We start from the raw sequence: 19,374 nt of genomic DNA, 5'->3' as shown, positions 1-19,374 counted from the left end.
CCCCCTCTTCCCCCTCTTCCCCCTTTTTCCCTTTTCCCCCCTTTTCCCCCTTTTTCCTCTTTCCCCCCTTTTCTCCCCTTTTCCCTCTTCCCTCTTTTCCCTTCTTTCCCCCCTTTCCCTCTTCCCCCCTCTTTCCATCTTATCCCTCTTTTCCCCCTTTATCCCTGTTTCTTCCCTTTTCCCCCCCTTTCCCTCTTTCCTCGCTTTTTCCCTATTTTTCCCTCTTTCCCCCCTTTTTCCCTCTTTTCCCTCTTTCCTCGCTTTTTCCCTCTTTTTCCCTCTTTCCCCCCTTTTTCCCTCTTTCCCCCCTTTTTCCCCCTTTTCCCTCTTTCCTTGCTTTTTCCCCCTTTTCCCTCTTTCCCCCCTTTTCCCCCCTTTTCCCTTTTTCCCCCTTTTCCCTCTTTCCCCCCTTTTTCCCCCTTTCCCCCCTTTTCCCTCTTCCCCCGTTTCCCTCTCCCGTTTTCCCGTCCCTCCTCCCATTCCCGTGCAGCCCAACCCCTTCCCCCCTTTTCCCCAGAGCAGTTTTCATACAGATCCCCCCTTTCCCCCCAGCCCCGAACCCCCGGGGGTTTCTCAGCATCAGCAGCCACTTCACTCCCCCCAATTTAACTCTTTGTGTCCCTTTTCCAGGCTCTTTGGGAGCCCGGGTGTCCTGGGGCCGCTCTGGTTTTTGCTCCGGGGTGTTTGGAGCCCGGTGACCATGGACCTGTTTCCCTTGGGCGACGAGCTGCGTGGCTTTGCCCAGAGCCCCGGGCTGCTCTGCGGGGAAGCGCTGGAGCCCGACCTGGAGCCCAGTCTGAGCCTGGAGCCCGACCTGGAGCCCAACCTGAGCCTGGAGCCTGACCTGAGCCTGGAGCCCAACCTGGAGCCCAACCTGAACCTGGAGCCCATCCTGAGCCTTGAGCCTGACCTGGAGCCCAACCTGAGCCTGGAACCCAACCTAGAGCCCAACCTGAGCCTGGAGCCCAATCTGAGCCTTGAGCCCAACCTGGAGCCCAACCTGAGCCTGGTTACTAATGATCAGTATTTACCAATGATGGTCATAATTTATTAATAGTGATCAGTATTTATTAATAACAACCAGTATTTATTAATGATGGTTAGTATTTATTAATGACAATTAGTATTTATTAATAACCACCAGTATTTATTAATAACGGCCAGTATTTATTAATGGCGGTCAGTATTTCTTAATGACAATCAGTATTGATTAATGATGGTATTTATTAAGGATGATTATTATTTATTAATGATGATCAGTATTTGTTAATGGTGATCGGCATTTATTAATAATGGTTAGTATTTATTAATGACGATCAGTATTTATTAATGACCGTCACTATTAATGATGATCAGTATTGATTAATGATGGCGAGTATTTATTAATGATGATCAGTATTTATTAATAACAGTCAGTATTTATTAATGACAATCAATATCGATTAATGATTGTGAGTATTTATTAATGATGATCAGTATTTATTAATGATGGTCAGTATTTATTAATAACGATCAGTATTTATTAGTGACGGTCACTATTTATTAATGACAATCAGTAATTATTAATGAGGGTCAGTATTTATTAATCCTTGCTACTTAACCCTTTTGGGTTGAAACCTTTGAGACCGAACGCCGATTGATTCCACCGGGCAAGCTCCACCTGCCTGGAGCTTCAGTGCCGACTACGCCATCTGTTCTAAAAGCGCCGCGGCTTTATCATGTTGATTTTTTTTTACCTATTTATCCTGATTTTTGTCACTTTAGCCACTTGGCGGCTGCTCCGGTTGAGGATGGCGGCGTCTCCATGTGCCGGAACCACGGGTGGTCGGTGGACGCCGAGAGGGGGCAGGTAACGGGCACCCGTGGGTGCTGCTCATTGAGCGGGGATCTGAGCGAAGGCGGCGAGGGGGTTGGCGGTGCCATCGAAGCCCTTTGCGGGGGTCGTTACCAAATTGTGCGTAACTGGATGATTTGTGAAAGTCGCTGCCGATTGAGTGGAGATGACGGGGTGAGAAAACGAGAAATAGGGAATCGCTGCGGTGTAAAGATTCGCGTTGCGCGCTCCCGCCCGGTTTGGGTCGTGTTTAGCGTAGCGGGTTTTATTATCCTCGTTATATAACGGAGAAATAATTGGGAAGAGCAGTTTGCAAAGCGCTTTGATATCCTCCAGCGCCACCGACGCTCCCGGTTCCGTTTGTGCTCAGGTGCGCGACGCGGGCGATGCAAACACCGCGAAACCATCGTTGGGAGATGGAAACGGCGCCTCCGAACCCCCGACGCTGTCCGAAAACACCCCCCTGGTGATCCCGGTGTTGGTTCCGGTGACAAGAAACAAGGTGGGTGAGGAGTACTTGGATGGTTGTGCGATGATTCGGCAACCGGCGGCGCCGGAGTCGCTTCCCGGAGCACCCGTGTGTGTGTCCCTGGCTGAACCAAGGGTGCTACGTGCCCCAAAACCCCCCAAATTACACCCAAATAACGCTATGGGGACGCGCTCGGCGGCCGCTACCCCAGGGACGGGCTCTGGGAGGCTCCAGGCTCCCGCTGGGTTATTGATCCGCAATACGGAACCCGGCGATCGCCTCGAGTTGGGTGGAAGGGAGGAAGCATCAGCAGGACCGGAGGGTCCCCAGACCCCTCATTTTGGGGTTCGCCGCTTGCTTTTGAGCCAAAAAAGGAGGAAGAGCAGATAAACGCCCGTGTGATTTTGTGCGTTTTCCACCTTTAACCCTTTTCTTGTTCGATGTTGCCCAGCTCACCGAAAATGAGTCTCCGGATGGGAAGATCTCGCAGCAAAAGAGGCGACGGAGGCCGAAACCCCTCGTGATCCCGACACCGGGATTGAAGCGCTTTCTGCCGCCCCGCGGGGTTAATTCGGTGCGATGCGGATGTCCCCACGTAGCGCTTTGGGGGGAACACCCCGCTTTATGGTTGTGGTTTACGGGGGGTTTATCTCAACCCGGGCCGAGCGATCCCGGTGTAAAACCGCCCGGTGAACCCGGTTTGGGTTCGGCGTCCCCTCGCTGGTTTGTGGTGGCAAACGCAGAGCTTGTGCTCCCCAAAAACCCCCAAAATGGGTGATTTTGTGGAATATGGGATGGAAACAACCCCCCCAGGGTTTCGCTGTGATATCGGGTGTAAAAACCACCCGAGTGCTGCGATCGACTGCAAAACCCCATTGGGATGATCCATCAGCGACCGATTTCACCAAAACGATGGGAATTGGGACAATTTGTGGTTGTGACGCCGAGGAACGGTCTCGGCACGATGATTTTGATCCTGAGCGTTGCTTTTCCCCTCTATTTCTCAATATCCCGCAGGCAGAATGGACGGCGACTTGGGATTGTGCCTGGTGAAGGACGCCCCCAAAATCAGCGTCCGGCCGTGAGTCCCCAAACCACCAAAAACGGGCGCAAAACGGGTGCGTCGCGCTTTTCCTGCCCCTCGTTTGGCCCACCAGGACCCATTGACGTCCATTCCGAACGGAACACGAGGCGCTGATGTCACCGGCGGCGCTGATGTCGCGGCGGAACCCCGGCAACGCTTTGTTGTTCCGAGCCCTCGCAGGGCGTCTCTCCCACTCTGCCGCGTCTCGGAGCGAATCCCTGTGGTTTTCGGCCGAACCGCGCGGTTTCGGTGCCGATCGGAGCACGATGATGCCGTGAGCGCTCAGAACGCCCCCGTCCCCCCCGCCGCGCCGCCGCGGTCCCCGTCACCGCCTCCCGTCCCCTCTCCAGGCAGATCAACGTGGGGAGCGGCTTCCAGGCGGAGCTGCCGGCCCTGCGCGACCCAGCGCAGGCGCAGCAGGACGAGGAGCGCGCGGAGCTGGTCTGGAAGCCCTGGGGGGACATGGACACCGACCCGCAGGCGCCCGACCCAGGTATCGCACGCATTGGGTGCCTGGCCCACCCCACCTGGGCCCCAGGGGGGTCGTCGCTGCTCTTGGGGCTCCCAACGCTGCCTTTTGGGTAGAAATAGTGACGTTTCTCCGTGTCTTTCTTGCTCTCCGCTCCACCTGGTTGGCTCGTTTTCCGCTGTCCCGTATCGCACCTTTTGTCCCCAAAACCCAACTTTTCCTTCTCGTATCGTACCCATTATCATGTCGCACCTTTTCTTGACCAAACCCAATGTTTCCATTGTCCTATCGCACCTTTTCTTGACAAAACCCAACTTTTCCTTGTTGTAGCGCGTCTTTTCTTGACATAAACCCAACTTTTCCTTCTCGTATCGTACCCATTGTTGTATCGCACCTTTTCTTGACGAAACCTGACGTTTCCATTGTCCTATCGCATCTTTTCTCAACAAAACCCAACTTTTCCTTGTCCTATCGCATTTTTTCTCAACAAAACCCAACTTTTCCTTGTCTTATCACGTCTTTTCTTGACAGAACCCAACGTTTCTGTTGTCCTATTGCATCTTTTCTTGACATACACCCAACTTTTCCTTGTCCTATTGGTTCTTATCTTGACCAACTCCAACTTTTCCTTGACCTATCGTGTCTTTTCTTGACAAAAGCCAACTTTTCCTTGTCCTATTGTCTTTTCTTGACATAAACCCAACTTTTCCTTGTCCTATTGCGTCTTATCTTGACCAACTCCAACTTTTCCTTGTCCTATCGCATCTTTTCTCAACCAAACCCAACTTTTCCTTGTCCTATCGTGTCTTTTCTTGACATAAACCCAACTTTTGCTTGTCCTGTCGTGTCTTTTCTTGACAGAACCCAACGTTTCCATTGTCCTATCACGTCTTTTCTCAACAAAACCCAACTTTTCCTTGTCCTATTGCACCTTTTCTTGACAAACCCCAACATTTCCTTTATCATATCGCATCTTTTCTTGACCAACTCCAACTTTTCCTTGAATCGTACCCATTGTCGTATCACGCTTTTCCTTGAAAAACCCCAGCTTTTCCTTGTTGGATCCCATATTTCCACCCCCAAACCCCAACACCCCCATGTCACATCCCCCTTTCCCCAAACCCCAACACCCCCATGTCACATCCCCCTTTCCCCAAACCCCAACACCCCCATGTCACATCCCCCTTTCCCCCCAACACCCCCATGTCACATCCCCCTTTCCCCAAACCCCAACACCCCCATGTCACATCCCCCTTTCCCCCAACACCCCCATGTCACATCCCCCTTTCCCCCAACACCCCCATGTCACATCCCCCTTTCCCCAAACCCCAACACCCCCATGTCACATCCCCCTTTCCCCCAACACCCCCATGTCACATCCCCCTTTCCCCCCCAAACCCCAACATCCCCACCTCATATCACCCCATTTCCCCCCCGAACCCCAACATCCCCATGTCCCATCACCCCGTTTCCCCCAGCCTGTGTCGGTTGCAGTGTTGACCCTGCTGTCCATGGCGAGCTCCAGCACCATCCCCGGGAGCTCCAGCACCGTCCCCGGAAGCTCCAGCGCCGTCCCCGGGAGCTCCAGCGCCGTCCCCGGGAACTCCAGCACCATCCCCGGGAGCTCCAGTGCTGTCCCCGGGAGCTCCAGTGCCATCCTCGGGAGCTCCAGTGCCATCCCTGGGAGCTCCAGTGCCATCCCTGGGAGCTCCAGCTCCATCCCCAGGAGCTCCAGCGCCATCCCCGGGAGCTCCAGTGCTGTCCCTGGGAGCTCCAGTGCTGTCCCTGGGAGCTCCAGTGCTGTCCCTGGGAGCTCCAGTGCCATCCCTGGGAGCTCCAGTGCCGTCCCCGGGAGCTCCAGTGCTGTCCCTGGGAGCTCCAGTGCTGTCCCCGGGAGCTCCAGTGCCATCCCTGGGAGCTCCAGTGCCATCCCTGGAAACTCCAGCGCCATCCCTGGGAGCTCCAGTGCTGTCCCCGGGAGCTCCAGTGCCATCCCTGGGAGCTCCAGTGCCATCCCTGGAAACTCCAGCGCCATCCCTGGGAGCTCCAGTGCTGTCCCCGGGAGCTCCAGTGCCATCCCTGGGAGCTCCAGTGCCATCCCTGGAAACTCCAGCGCCATCCCTGGGAGCTCCAGTGCCGTCCCTGGGAGCTCCAGCGCTGTCCCCGGCGCCGTCCTTAACCTGGAGCTGGCCCTGCACTGCCTGCACGCAGCACGCGGCGACCTGATGGTGAGTGACCCCAAAACCCCCCGATATCACCCCAACCCCCCCGATATCACCCCAAACCCCCCGATATCACCCCAGACCCCCCGATATCACCCCAAAACCCCCTGATATCACCCCCAAAAGCCCCAATATCACCCCCATGCCCCCGATATCACTCCAAAAGCCCCGATATCACCCCAAAACCGCTGATATTTCCCCAAAACACCCTGGTATTTCCCCAAATCCCCGATATCACCCCAAACCCCCGATATCACCCCAAAACCCCCTGATATCACCCCAAAACCCCTGATATCTCCCCAAAACCCCCCGATATCACCCCAAAACCCCGATATCTCCCCAAAACACCCTGATATCACCCCCAAAAGCCCCTGGTATCTCCCCAAAACCCCCGATATCTCCCAAAACCCCTTGATATCACCCCAAAAGCCCCCGATATCACCCCAACCCCCCCGATATCTCCCCAAACCCCCCTGATATCTCCCCAAAACCCCTTGATATCACCCCAGAACCCCCCGATATCTCCCCAAAATCCCCGATATCTCCCCAAAACCCCCCAATATCACCTCAAAATCTCCCGATATCACCCCAAACCCCCCTGATATCACCCCAAACCCCCTTGATATCTCCCCAGAACCCGCTGATATCTCCCCAAACCCCTCCGGTATCTCCCCAAACCCCCCGATATCACCCCAAAACCCCCTGATATCACCCCAAACCCCCTTGATACCTCCCCAGAACCCCTTGATATCTCCCCAGAACCCGCTGATATCATCCCAAACCACCCCGGTATCTCCCCAAAACCCCCTGATATCTCCCCAAACCCCCCGATATCTCCCCAAAACCCCCTGATATCACCCCCATGCCCCCGATATCACTCCAAAACCCCCCGATATCTCCCCCAAACCCCCGATATCTCCCCAAAAGCCCCGATATCTCCCCAAAACCCCCCGATATCACCTCAAAATCTCCCGATATCACCCCAAACCCCCTTGATATCTCCCCAAAACCCCTTGATATCTCCCCAGAACCCCCTGATATTACCCCAAAACCCCCCGATATCTCCCCAAAACCCCCCTATATCACCCCAAACCCTCCCGATATCACCCCAAACCCCCCGATATCTCCCCAAAACCCCTGATATCACCCCAAAACCCCCCCGATATGACCCCAAATCCCCATGATACCACCCCAAAACCCCCCGATATCACCCCAAAGCCCCCTGATATCACCCCCAAAAGCCACAGTATCACCCCCATGCCCTCGATATCACTCCAAAACCCCCGATATCACCCCAAACCCCCCAATATCTCCCCCAAGCCCCCCAATATCACCCTAAAACCCCCTGATATCTCCCCAAAACCCCCTGATATCACCCCAGAACCCCCCGATATCACCCCAAAAGCCCCAATATCACCCCCATGCCCCCGATATCTCCCCAAACCCCCCGATATCACCTCAAAATCTCCCGATATCACCCCAAACTCCCCCGATATCACCCCAAACCCCCTTGATATCTCCCCAAAACCCCTTGATAACTCTCCAGAACCCCCTGATATCACCCCAAAACCCCCCGGTATCTCCCCAAACCCCCCGATGTCACCCCAAAACCCCCTGATATCACCCCAAAACCCCCGATATCTCCCCAAAACCCCCGATATCTCCCCAAACCCCCCTGATATCACCCCAAAACCTCCTGATATCTCCCCAAAACCCCTTGATACCAGCCCAGAACCCCCTAATATCACCCCCAAACCCACCGATATCATCCCCAAAAGCCCCAGTATCACCCCCATGCCCCCGATATCACCCCAAACCCCCCGATATCACCCCAAAACCCCCTGATATCTCCCCAGAACCCCCAGATATCACCCCAAAACCCCCTGATATCTCCCCAAATCCCATTGATATCTCCCCAAAACACCCCAATATCTCCCCAAAACACCCTGGTATCTGCCCAAATCCCCTTGATATCACCCCAGAACCCCTTGATATCACCCCAAAACCCTATGATATCTCCCCAAAACCCCCCGATATCACCTCAAAATCTCCCGATATCACCCCAAACCCCCCGATATCACCCCAAAACCTCCCGATATCTCCCCAAACCCCCTGATATCACCCCAAAGCCCCCGATATCACCCCAAAACCCCTTGTTATCACCCCAGAACCCCCCGATATCACCCCCAAGCCACCCGATATCACCCCCAAAAGCCCCGATATCTCCCCAAAACCCCCGATATCTCCCCAAACCCCCCTGATATCTCCCCAAAACCCCTCGATATCTCCCCAAAACCCCCCGATATCTCCCCAAAACACCTTGATATCACCCCAAAACCCCCTGATATCTCCCCAAATCCCCTGATATCACCCCAAAACCCCTCGATATCACCCCAAAACCCCCTGATATCTCCCCAAAACCCCTCGATATCTCTTCAAAACCCCCTGATATCTCCCCAATGCCCCTCAATGTTACCCCAAAACCCCCGATATCACCCCAAAACCCCCCGATATCTCCCCAAAACACCCCGATATCTCCCCAAAACACCTCGATATCACCCCAAACCCCCCAATATCAGCCCAAAACCCCCTGATATCTCCTCAAATCCCCTGATATCACCCCAGAACCCCTCGATATCACCCCAAACCCCCTGATATCTCTCCAAAACCCCTTGATATCACCTCAGAACCCCCTGATTTCACACCAAACCCCCCGATATCACCCCAAACCCCCCAATATCTCCCCAAAGCCCCCTGATATCACCCCCAAACCTCCTGATATCTCCCCAAAACCCCCCGATATCTCCCCAAGCCCCCTGATACCTCCCCAAACCCCCCGATATCTCCCCAAAACCCCCCGATATCACCCAAAACCCCCAAAATCACAACTTGGGGCGTCCTGCTCCGAATGGAAGGTGAACCCCGAGCCTCTTCCTCTTGCAGAAGGCGCTGGAGATGCTGCTTTCGGGGGGGCCCCCCAAGTCCGAATCGGACCCTCTGGCCAATTATCATTACGCAGGTAAACGAGGAACGGGGCCCATTCCCCCCCAGGACACAAACAGACACCACGATACCCTTTCCACGCCGATTTAAACATCTTGGGGTGCCGATAACGACCCCCCCGCCCCATTTGCTAATTGCGTTCCCCGTAACGAACCCGCTCATTGCCCCGCAGGCTCGGACACGTGGACGCCATTGAAGCAGCAGCTTTTCCACCGTGCTTTTGCCACCCACAAGAAGGACTTTTATCGCATCCACAAGAAGGTAAATCCCCCAAAATCATCCGTTTTTAACCCAAAAAGCTGCATTTTTGAGTCACGCATCGAACTCCTCTTCTTCAAAAAGTCATTTTCCTGCTTAACGCTGCAAAAAAGGCACCGGAATGAGACAAAACGAGGCGTAAATGTGATTTACCGCGGCGTTTCCATCCTAAACCGCCCCTATCCCCTCGCTTAGGTCCAGACTAAGACTGTGGCCCAGTGTGTTGAATATTACTACATCTGGAAGAAAACGACCAAACTCAAGTCCTACCGAGCAAAAGGGACGGGCAAAAAAGCCAAGAGAAACAAGGAAAAGGCCGAGGAGAAGGTAGAAAACGCGTTTACGTGGAATTTGCGCCACGGGAAAACCGCCTTGAGGCCAAAAAAGTGGCTTTTGGGGCCCGAAATGGGCTCGATTGGCTGCAGCTTGATTACAGTGATTCCAGGTATTAACGATCCTGGTGGGGTTTGAATGGTTTGGGGGATATTCTGTGGTTTTGGCTTCGCCGCCGAAGGGAATTGCTGTGCGTTCCCTGCCAAAAAGCGGTGGTTTGTGTCACAAAAAGAGCCGGTTTTGGCTCTTTTAGCCTCACCTGGCTGAGTTGTCTCTATGGGCTGTTCCATAGGGTCTTGTTTCCAAGCTGGTTTATTCTCAGCGCTCTCGACCTTTGGTGAAAGGGGGGAATGAGGGGAATCTCTGCTTTCCAGGCCACTTTCCAGCCCCCGAAGAAGAAGCCCCGTCCCTCGCCCAAGGAAAGGGCCAAAATGAAGCAGCAAATGGCCCAAAATGAGGGTGCCGGGGAGTCCTTTCCATGCACTGAGTGCGGCAGGTGAGTTGTTGCTTATTTGGGGATAACGAGGTTAAAAGGTGTTAAAGCCACCCGGCGCGGAGCCGAGAAACGGCGCCGGACCCGCGCCAAAACGCACCCAGAGAGGGTGAAGCCAAAAAGCACTAAAACCTGGGTTTTCCGCCCCGTTTGCAGGGCGTTTGCCACGATGCGGGGCAAGAACGCACACATGAGGTGGCACCGGGCGCGGGAGCTGCAGGTGGGGACCGAGCTGACCCCAAAGGGCTTGGAAATTGAGGAGAAAGCAGCTGAAATGGTGACTGTGGTGACGGAGCCGCAGACGGGGACCAAGCCACACCTGAAATGTGTGAAAATTGAGGAGAAACCAGCTGAAATGGCGACTGTGGCGCTGGAGCCGCAGGCTGAGACCAAGCTGCCCCTAAAGTGCTTCAAAATTGAGGAGGAACCAGGCAAAATGGTGATTGCGGGACCAGAGCCGCAAGCCAGGACTGAGCCACCACCAAAATACCTGAAATTTGAGGACAAACCAACCGAAATGGAGATTGCGGTGCCGGAGCCGCAGGCCAAGACTGAGCCACCCCCGAAGTGCCTGAAAATTGAGGACAAACCAGCTGAAATGGGGATTTTGGCACCGGTGCCGGAACTGCAGATGGGGACCGAGCCACCCCCACAATACTTGGAAATTGAGAACAAACCAGCCGAAATGGGGATTGTGGCACCAGAGCCGCAGGCTGGGACTGAGCCGCCCCCAAAGTGCCTGAATATTGTGGAAAAACCAACCGAAATGGAGATTGTGGTGACGGAGCCGCAGGCGGGGACTGAGCCGCCCCCAAAATGCATTAAAATTGAGGACAGACCAGCCAAAACGGGGATTTTGGCACTGGTGCCGGAGCTGCAGATGGGGACTGAGCCACCCCCAAAATACTTGGAAAATGAAGACAAACCAGCTGAAATGGCGGTGCCGGTGTCGGAGCCGCAAGCCGGGACCGAGCCGCCTCCAAACTTCCTGGAAATGGAGGAGAAAGCAGCTGAAAAGGCGATTGCGGAGCCGGAGCTGCAGGCCGGGACGGAGCAGCCCCTGAAGTGTGCGAAAATTGAGGACAAACCACCTGAAATGGAGATTGCGGCACCGGAGCCGGAGGCTGAGACCGAGCCACCACCAGAATACCTGGAAATAGAGGAGAAAGAAGCTGAAATGGTGATTTTGGCACCGGAGCTGCAGATTGGGACTGAGCGACCACCAAAATACTTGGAAATTGAGAACAAACCAGCTGAAATGGTGATGCCGGTGCCGGAGCTGCAGGCTGAGACCGAGCCACCCTCAAAGTGCCTGAAAATAGAGGAGGAAGCAGCTGAAATGGTGATTGTGGTGACGGAGCCGCAGGCTGGGACTGAGCCACCCCCAAAATACTTGGAAATTGAGGAGAAAGCAGGCGAAATGGTGATTGTGCCACCAGCACCAGAGCCACAGGCCGGGACTGAGCTGACCCCAAAGGGCTTTCAAATTGAGGAGAAACCAACCAAAATGGAGATTGCGGCGCCGGAGCCGGATCCGCAAGCCGGGACTGAGCTGCCCCCAAAGTGCCTGAATATAGAGGAGAAAGCAGCTGAAATGGTGATTGTGGCACCGGAGCTGCAGGTGGGGACCAAGCCACCCCCAAAATGCTTTGAAATCCAGGAGAAACCAGGTGAAATGGCCATGCCGGAGCTGGAGCTGCAGGCCGGGACGGAGCCACCCCTGAAACGCTTAAAAATTGAGGAGGAACCAGCTGAAATTGTGATTGTGGCGCCGGAGCCGCAGACCGGGATTGAGCCACCCCTGAAGCCTTTGAAGATCGAGGACAAACCAGCCGAAGTGGTGAATGTGGAGCCAGAGCCGCAGGCCAGGATGAAGCCGCCCCCAAAGTGTGTGAAAATTGAAGAGAAACCAGCCGAAATGGAGATTGTGGAGCCGGAGCCGCAGGTCGGGACCGAGCTGCCCATAAAGCGCTTCAAAATTGAGGAGAAACCAGCGGAAATGGTGATGCCGGAGCCAGAGCTGCAGGCTGAGACCGAACCACCACCAAAATACCTGAAAATGGAGGAGGAACCAGCTGAAACGGTGATTGAGGCGCCAGAGCCGCAGGCTGGGACTGAGCCGCCCCTGAAGGGCTTTAAAATTGATGAGGAACCAACCAAAACAGTGATTGCAGCGCCGGAGCCGGAGGCCGGTACCGAGCCGCCCCCAAAGCGCTTTAAAATGGAGGAGAAACCAACTGAAATGGTGATTGTGGCACCGGTGCCGGAGCCGCAGGATGAGACTGAGATGCCCCCAAAATGCTTGAAGATTGAGGAGGAACCAGCTGAAATGGCGATTCCGGAGCCAGAGCTGCAGGCCGGGACTGAGCCACCACCAAAATACTTGGAAATTGAGGAGGAACCAGCTGAAATTGTGATGGCGGTGCCGGAGCTGCAGACCGGGACCGAGACACCACCAAAGTGCCTGAAAATAGAGGAGGAACCAGCTAAAATGGAGATTGTGGTGACAGAGCCACAGGACGGGACCGAGCCACCCCCAAAATACTTGGAAATTGAAGACCAACCAGCTGAAATGGCGATTGTGGCGCTGGCACCGGAGCCACAGGCCGGGACTGAGCCGACCCCAAAGGGCTTTCAAATTGAGGAAAAAACAGCTCAAATGGTGATTGCGGAGCCAGAGCTGCAGGCAGGGACCGAGCCCCCCCAAAAATGCTTTCAAACTGAGGAGAAAGCAGCCGAAATGGCGATGCTGGAGCCGCAGGCTGAGACCGAGCCACCCTCAAAGTGCCTGAATATTGAGGAGGAACCAGCCGAAATGGAGATTGTGGTGCCGGCACCGGAGCCGCAAGCTGGGACCAAGCCACCCCCGAACCCTTTGAAGATTGAGGATAAACCAGCCAAAATGGTGATTGTGGCGCAAGAGCCGCAGGCTGAGACCAAGCTGCCCCTAAAGTGCTGCAAAATTGAGAAGAAACCAGCTGAAATGGCAATGCCGGAGCCGGAGCCGCAGGCCGGGACCAAGCCACCCCTGAAGCGCTTGAGAATTGAAGAGGAACCAGCCAAAATGGTGATCCCGGAGCCGCAGGCCGGGACCGAGCCACCCCTGAAACGTCCTAAAATTGAGGAGAAACCAGTTGAAATGGCGATTGTGGCGCTGGTGCCGGAGCCGCAGGCTGGGACCAAGCAGCCCCCAAAACGCTGGAGAATTGAGGACAAACCATCCGAAATGGCGATGCTGGAGCCGCAAGCCGGGACCGAGCCACCCCCGAAGCGCCTTAAAATTGAGGAACCAGCCGAAGTGGGGATCGCGGCGCCGGAGCAGCGCCCGGGGTAGGTTTGCGCCCTCAGGAAACCCCCGCGCCGAAACCACCGTCGGCTTTCCCACCGGACGGCGCATCCAGAGGGGGATTTTTGGGGAGAAAAGGGGTGAATCTGCGCGTGTGTTTGAAGAAGCGACCATGGGGGGTTTGGTTTCTCGGCACCGGGTCTGATGGGAAGAGCTGGCGCCCGATCGTCATCTCCGGCACCAGGGGGCGCATGAAACGGGGCCGGAACTGGGCTGAAATCCTGTGAGATTGGGAAAAAACGCCGCTGTGAGATCAACGGGCAGCGGCTGCTCGCGGTGGGAAGAACCGGAAAGGGAAATGGTGGCAAAATGGTGCCGTAAAGCGCCCCGATCTGAGCCGAGAAACAGGGGTTTTGGTGTTTTTCTTTCTGTTTAACGCGCTTTCTGCTTTGCTTAATAAACTGGGTTCTGGAATGAGTTGAAGTTCGTTAATGCAGCGATTTGTGACAACAGGGGGGTTGAGTTGTTTGATTAATGAAATGTTAATTAAGGGTCTTGTCACACCAGGAGGGACGGAAGGGGGATTTATTTTGGGAGGTCTTGAGATTTATTGCTGTCACGATACCGGGGCCGTCGGTGCCACCCATCGCGCTACCAGGACCATCATTGCTGCCCATCACGATACTGGGGCCGTCGTCACTGCTGTTGTGACGATACCAGCGCTGTTGTTGCCACCTGTCGCGATACCAGGACCATCAGTGCTCCCTATTGTGATACCAGGGCTGTCGGTGCCACCCATCGCGATACCGGGGCTGTTGGTGCCACCCATCGCGATACCGGGGCCGTCGGTGCCACCCATCGCGATACCGGGGCCGTCGGTGCCACCCATCGCGATACCGGGGCCGTCGGTGCCACCCATCGCAATACCAGGGCCATTGTCGCTGCCCATCGCGATACCGGTGCTGTCGGTGCTGCCGTGACGATACCGGGACCGTCGGTGCTGCCCATCATGATACTGGAGCTGTTGGTTCTGCCCATCACGATACCAGGGCCCCTGTCACTGCCCATCATGATACCGGGCCGTTGTGATACCGGGGCCGTTGTCGCTGCCCATCGCGATACCGGTGCTGTCGGTGCTGCCGTCGCGATACCGGGACCGTCGGTGCTGCCCATCACGATACTGGAGCTGTTGGTTCTGCCCATCACGATACCAGAGCCCCTGTCACTGCCCATCACGATACCAGGGCCCCTGTCACTGCCCATCACGATACCAGGGCCCCTGTCACTGCCCATCACAATATCAGGGCCGTCGGTGCTGCCGTCGCGATACCGGCTCCATCACTGCTGCCCGCCGTGATACCGGGGCTGTCGGTGCTGCTGTCGCGATACCGGGGCTGTTGTCGCTGCCCAACGGTGAGAGGAAAGCTGCGCTTGGAAGGGATTTCCTGTCCAGAGTCCTCATCGTCTTGGCCATGCACAGCACAGTGAGATGTTCCCCATCGGAACAGAAACGGTAACTGGGGTCTGTGGAGAGCGCAGGCGGTAAAAGGGGTCTGGGAGGAAACTGCATGAGGAAAAGTGAGACATCCCTTTTCCCTCTGTTTTAGAAGCCCCAGCCAACTCGAGAGCATCTTGGGAGGGGTCGAGCTGCACTTACCCAGAGGACACAGCAGCTGGAGGAAGCCAGGAGAGATCGGCGTGGAGAGGACGAGCGCAAGGAGGCTGCAAAAGGGAGAGGAAAGAAATCACTGCCGCGGCCACTGCTGTTGCTGGGATGGGAGACGTGAGGGCCTGGGGAGCTGCGGTGGGGCAGCCGTGGCTGGCAGAGCAGCCCCACGCACCCCTCAGTAGGATGGGAATGAAGAATATGAGGAGCAAAAGTAAGAAAACTCATGGGCTAAGATAAAAAAACACAAGTGAGATAAGTAATTGAAAGAGGAAGAGAGAATAAAACGCAAGGCGTGATGCAAAGACTCGTGGGCTCCCACAAGCACAGGGAGATCCCGCAGACCCCGAGCGATGGCTGCCCTGCAACCCCCTTCCCTCCCTTCTTACTGATGAGCACCATGTTAGGGTGCTGTTGGTGCCACCCATCGCGATACCGGGGCTGTCGGTGCCACCCATCGCGATACCGGGGCCGTCAGTGCCACCCATCGCAATACCGGGGCTGTCGGTGCCACCCATCGCGATACCGGGGCCGTCAGTGCCACCCATCGCAATACCGGGGCTGTTGGTGCCACCCATCGCGATACCGGAGCTGTCGGTGCCACCCATCGCAATAGCGGGGCTGTCGGTGCCACCCATCGCGATACCGGGGCCGTCGGTGCCACCCATCACGATACTGGGGCCATCGTCACTGCTGTTGTGACAATACCAGCGCTGTTGTTGCCACCTGTCACGATACCAGGACCATCAGTGCTCCCTATTGCAATACTGAGGCTGTCAGTGCCAACCATCGCGATACCGGGGCCGTCGGTGCCACCCATCGCAATACTGGGGCCGTCGTTACTGCTGTTGTGACAATACCAGCGCTGTTGTTGCCACCTGTCACGATACCAGGACCATCAGTGCTCCCTATTGCAATAGCAGGGCTGTCGGTGCCACCCATCGCGATACCGGGGCCGTCGGTGCCACCCATCGCGATACCAGGACCATCATTGCTGCCCATCACGATACTGGGGCCGTCGTCACTGCTGTTGTGACAATACCAGCACTGTTGTTGCCACCTGTCACGATACCAGGACCATCATTGCTGCCCATCACGATACTGGGGCCGTCGTCACTGCTGTTGTGACGATACCAGCGCTGTTGTTGCCACCTGTCGCGATACCAGGACCATCAGTGCTCCCTATTGCGATACTGGGGCCGTCGGTGCCACCCATCGCGATACCGGGGCTGTCGGTGCCACCCATCGCGATACCGGGGCTGTTGGTGCCACCCATCACGATACCGGGGCTGTCGGTGCCACCCATCGCGATAGCGGGGCGATACCGGCCCCTCCTGGGGCAGCAGGGGTCCAGTACCAGCACGGTTTGGGGGTGGACCCACTGGAAAGCAGCTCTGCGAGAAGGACTTGGGAGTTCTGGGTGACATCAGGTTGGCCACAAGTCACCAATGTGTCCTTGTGGTCACGAGGCCGAGGGTACCTGGGGGATATTTATTAAGAAGAGCGTGAGCAGCAGGTGAGAGAGGTGAATCCTCCCCCTCTGCTCCACCCTGGGGAAGCTGCATCTGCAGTTCTGGGTCCAGTTCTGGGCTCCCCAGTTGAAGAAGGACAAGGAGTTACTGGAGGGAGTCCAGTGGAGGGACACAGAGATGCTGAGGGGTCTGGAGCATCATTCTGATCAGGAGAGACTGAGAGAGATGGGGCTGTTGAGCTGGAGAAGAGAAGCTGAGAGGGATGTGATCAATGGGATCAATATCTCAGGTGGGTGTCAGGATGGAGCAGACTCTGTTCAGTGGTGCCCAGCGCCAGGGCGAGGGGCATCGGGCACAGACTGAAACACAGGAGGCTCCATCTGAACACAAGCAGAAACTTGTTTGCTGGGAGGTGCCAGAGCCCGGCCCAGGCTGCCCAGAGCGGGTGTGGAGTCTCCTTCTGTGAGACATTCAGACCCCTGGGATCCTGTGTGATCTGCTCTGGGACCCCGCGGGAGCAGGGGGGTTGGACTGGATGATCTCCAGAGGTCCCTTCATCCCAAACCAGAATGGGGTTCTGAGGGAAGGGGAGAGAAGGAAGGGCAGGGGAGAGAAGGAAGGGCAGAGAAGAGAAGCCTCCGGGGAGACCCCATTGTGTCCCACGTTGGGCACATCTCCAGGACCGCCACGGCAACGCATTTTCAGCCCACTTGGTCCTGTCCTGAGAATTCAGATTTGCGGTTGACAGGACAGAACTAACTCCATCAGCTCAGCCAAGAAATGGATTCATTTCATGAATATACAGAATTCTATATGAATATATAGAATATGTGAATATGAATATATATTAATTACCTATGGAGGAGAGGAGGAGATGGAAAGGGAGAGGGAGATGGAGAGAGGATGATGAAGACAGGAGGGAAGATGGGATCAAAAAACAGAAAGGAGAGAGGAAGAAAGAAGAGGTGACAGCAGGGAAAGAGACTTGAGAGGGGTATAAGGCAGAAAAAGGGGAAATGACGAAGGAAAGGAAAAGAAGAGGGGAGGAAATGAGAAAAAAGATACCTGTATGGGAGGAGCAGCAGGGGAGGATGAGACGCTCGCCCAGCAGCATCACGAGGCTGTGACCAGCACGGCACCAGGACCCAGGGGCTCCTCAGGGCTCCGGCCGGCCTGTCCAGGAGAGCAGCGAGCGCCTGCTGGCCGCGTCCTGCCCGCTGGCTCCGTCCTGCCCAGTGTTCCTGAACCACGTTCTCCAGCCGCCTGACACGAGCTGGGCGATCAGCGGGGCGGGAAGTGCTGGTGATGAAGGAGAAGGTGCGGAGCACAGCTGGGAGGAAGCTCGGGGGAAGCCGGATGTGGCATCTCGGGGCTGTCATCGTGTTTTCGGGATCTTTTCCTTCCCACGTGCCCTCGATCACCTCTTTGCCCCAGGAACCGTCGTCCACCTCGCGCTGGGGGACATCAGTGGCCGTTCTCTCCCTTCCCTCGGGCGCCTTCCTCCCAGCGAGTGACGAAGAGGATCAGCAGCAGCACGGTCCTTGACTCTTGGCCCCATTTCCCACGGGATCCAACCTTCCCTTTCCGTTTTCCCTCGGCTCCCATCACGGCCGTGACCAACCCAGAGGTGTCGATCGTCTGGTGCCCTGCAGCAAAACGGCCGGGAAGGGACGAGGGACATCAGGCGCATGAAGGTGGTTTCCACAGCTTCCCCTTGCGCCAGAGCTGGGACGGTATCAGTGTCTGGAGTTACTTTTGCTTTCTCGGAGAGAATGCGGATAATGAGACGTCGACATCAACACCTCGTGAATGCATTACCACTATGGGCCCTGGAGACCAGGGGGTTCCCCGGATTTCACAATGGGCCCTGGGGACTAGGGGGGGGGGGGTCCCCTCAGTGCCACGATGGGCCCTGGGGACAAGGGGGTCCCCAGGATGTCACAATGGGCCCTGAGGACCAATTGGGGTTCTGGGATGTCACAATGGGCCCTGGGGACAAAGGGGGTGTCCATGGTGCCACAATGGGCCCTGGGGACAAAGAGGGGTCCCCAGAATGTCACAATGGGCCCTGGGGACATTTGGGGTCCCCAGAATGTCACAATGGGCCCTGGGAACAATAGGGGGTCCTGGGACGTCACAATGGGCCCTGGAGTAAAGGGGGGTCCCCAGGATGTCACAATAGGCCCTGGGGACAAAGAGGAGTCCCCTGAATGTCATAATGGGCCCTGAGGACAAGGAGGGTCTCCACGGTGTCACAATGGGCCCTGGGGACAATGGGGGGTCCTGGGATGTCACAATAGGCCCTGGGGACAAAGGGGGTCCCCATGATTTCACAATGGGCCCAGGGGACAATGGGGCATCCTGGGACGTCACAATGGGCCCTGGGGACAAAGCGGGTCCCCATGGTGTCACAACGGCCCTGGGGATAAAGGGGGACCCCAGGATGTGTATAATGGGGCCTGGGGACAATGGGGGGTCCTGGGATGTCACAATGGGCTCTGGGGACAATAGGGGGTCCTGGGACGTCACAATGGGCCCTGGAGAAAAGGGGGGGTCCTGGCATGTCACAATAGGCCCTGGGGACAAAGGGGGTCTTCAGGATGTCACAATGGGCCCGGGGGACAAAGGGGGTCCCCAGGATGTCACAATAGGCCCTGGGGAAAAAGAGGGGTCCACAGGATATCACAATGGGCCCTGGGGACAAAGGGGGCTCCCCAGGATATCACAATGGGCTCTGGTGACATAGGGGTCCCCAAGAAGTCACAACGGGTCCTGGGGACAAGGG

At 56.1% G+C, this 19,374-nt stretch overlaps 2 protein-coding genes across 2 annotated transcripts; one reads left to right on the top strand and one right to left on the bottom strand.

Annotated features, from left to right (window-relative positions):
* The first annotated feature begins 6,014 nt into the window (after positions 1–6,014).
* Positions 6,015–13,925, top strand: LOC139829358 (uncharacterized). Its single transcript, XM_071816551.1, has 6 exons — positions 6,015–6,084; positions 9,022–9,097; positions 9,254–9,342; positions 9,535–9,666; positions 10,047–10,168; positions 10,322–13,925. The coding sequence occupies exons 1-6, from the start codon at positions 6,082–6,084 to the stop codon at positions 13,497–13,499; spliced, it is 3,600 nt and encodes a 1,199-aa protein (XP_071672652.1). The 5' UTR covers positions 6,015–6,081; the 3' UTR covers positions 13,500–13,925.
* Positions 13,926–14,386: 461 nt separating this feature from the next.
* Positions 14,387–18,353, bottom strand: LOC139829359 (uncharacterized). The gene is made up of 3 exons (XM_071816552.1): positions 17,655–18,353; positions 15,109–15,173; positions 14,387–14,975 (listed from the first exon to the last, which is right to left on the bottom strand). The coding sequence occupies exons 1-3, from the start codon at positions 17,966–17,968 to the stop codon at positions 14,752–14,754; spliced, it is 603 nt and encodes a 200-aa protein (XP_071672653.1). The 5' UTR covers positions 17,969–18,353; the 3' UTR covers positions 14,387–14,751.
* Positions 18,354–19,374: the final 1,021 nt, after the last annotated feature.

This window comes from Patagioenas fasciata, chromosome 18 (assembly GCF_037038585.1).
Source record: "Patagioenas fasciata isolate bPatFas1 chromosome 18, bPatFas1.hap1, whole genome shotgun sequence".
Classification (NCBI taxonomy): Eukaryota; Metazoa; Chordata; class Aves; order Columbiformes; family Columbidae; genus Patagioenas; species Patagioenas fasciata.
Note: the sequence above shows the minus strand (reverse complement) of the source record. Positions and strands in the feature narration are given on the sequence as shown.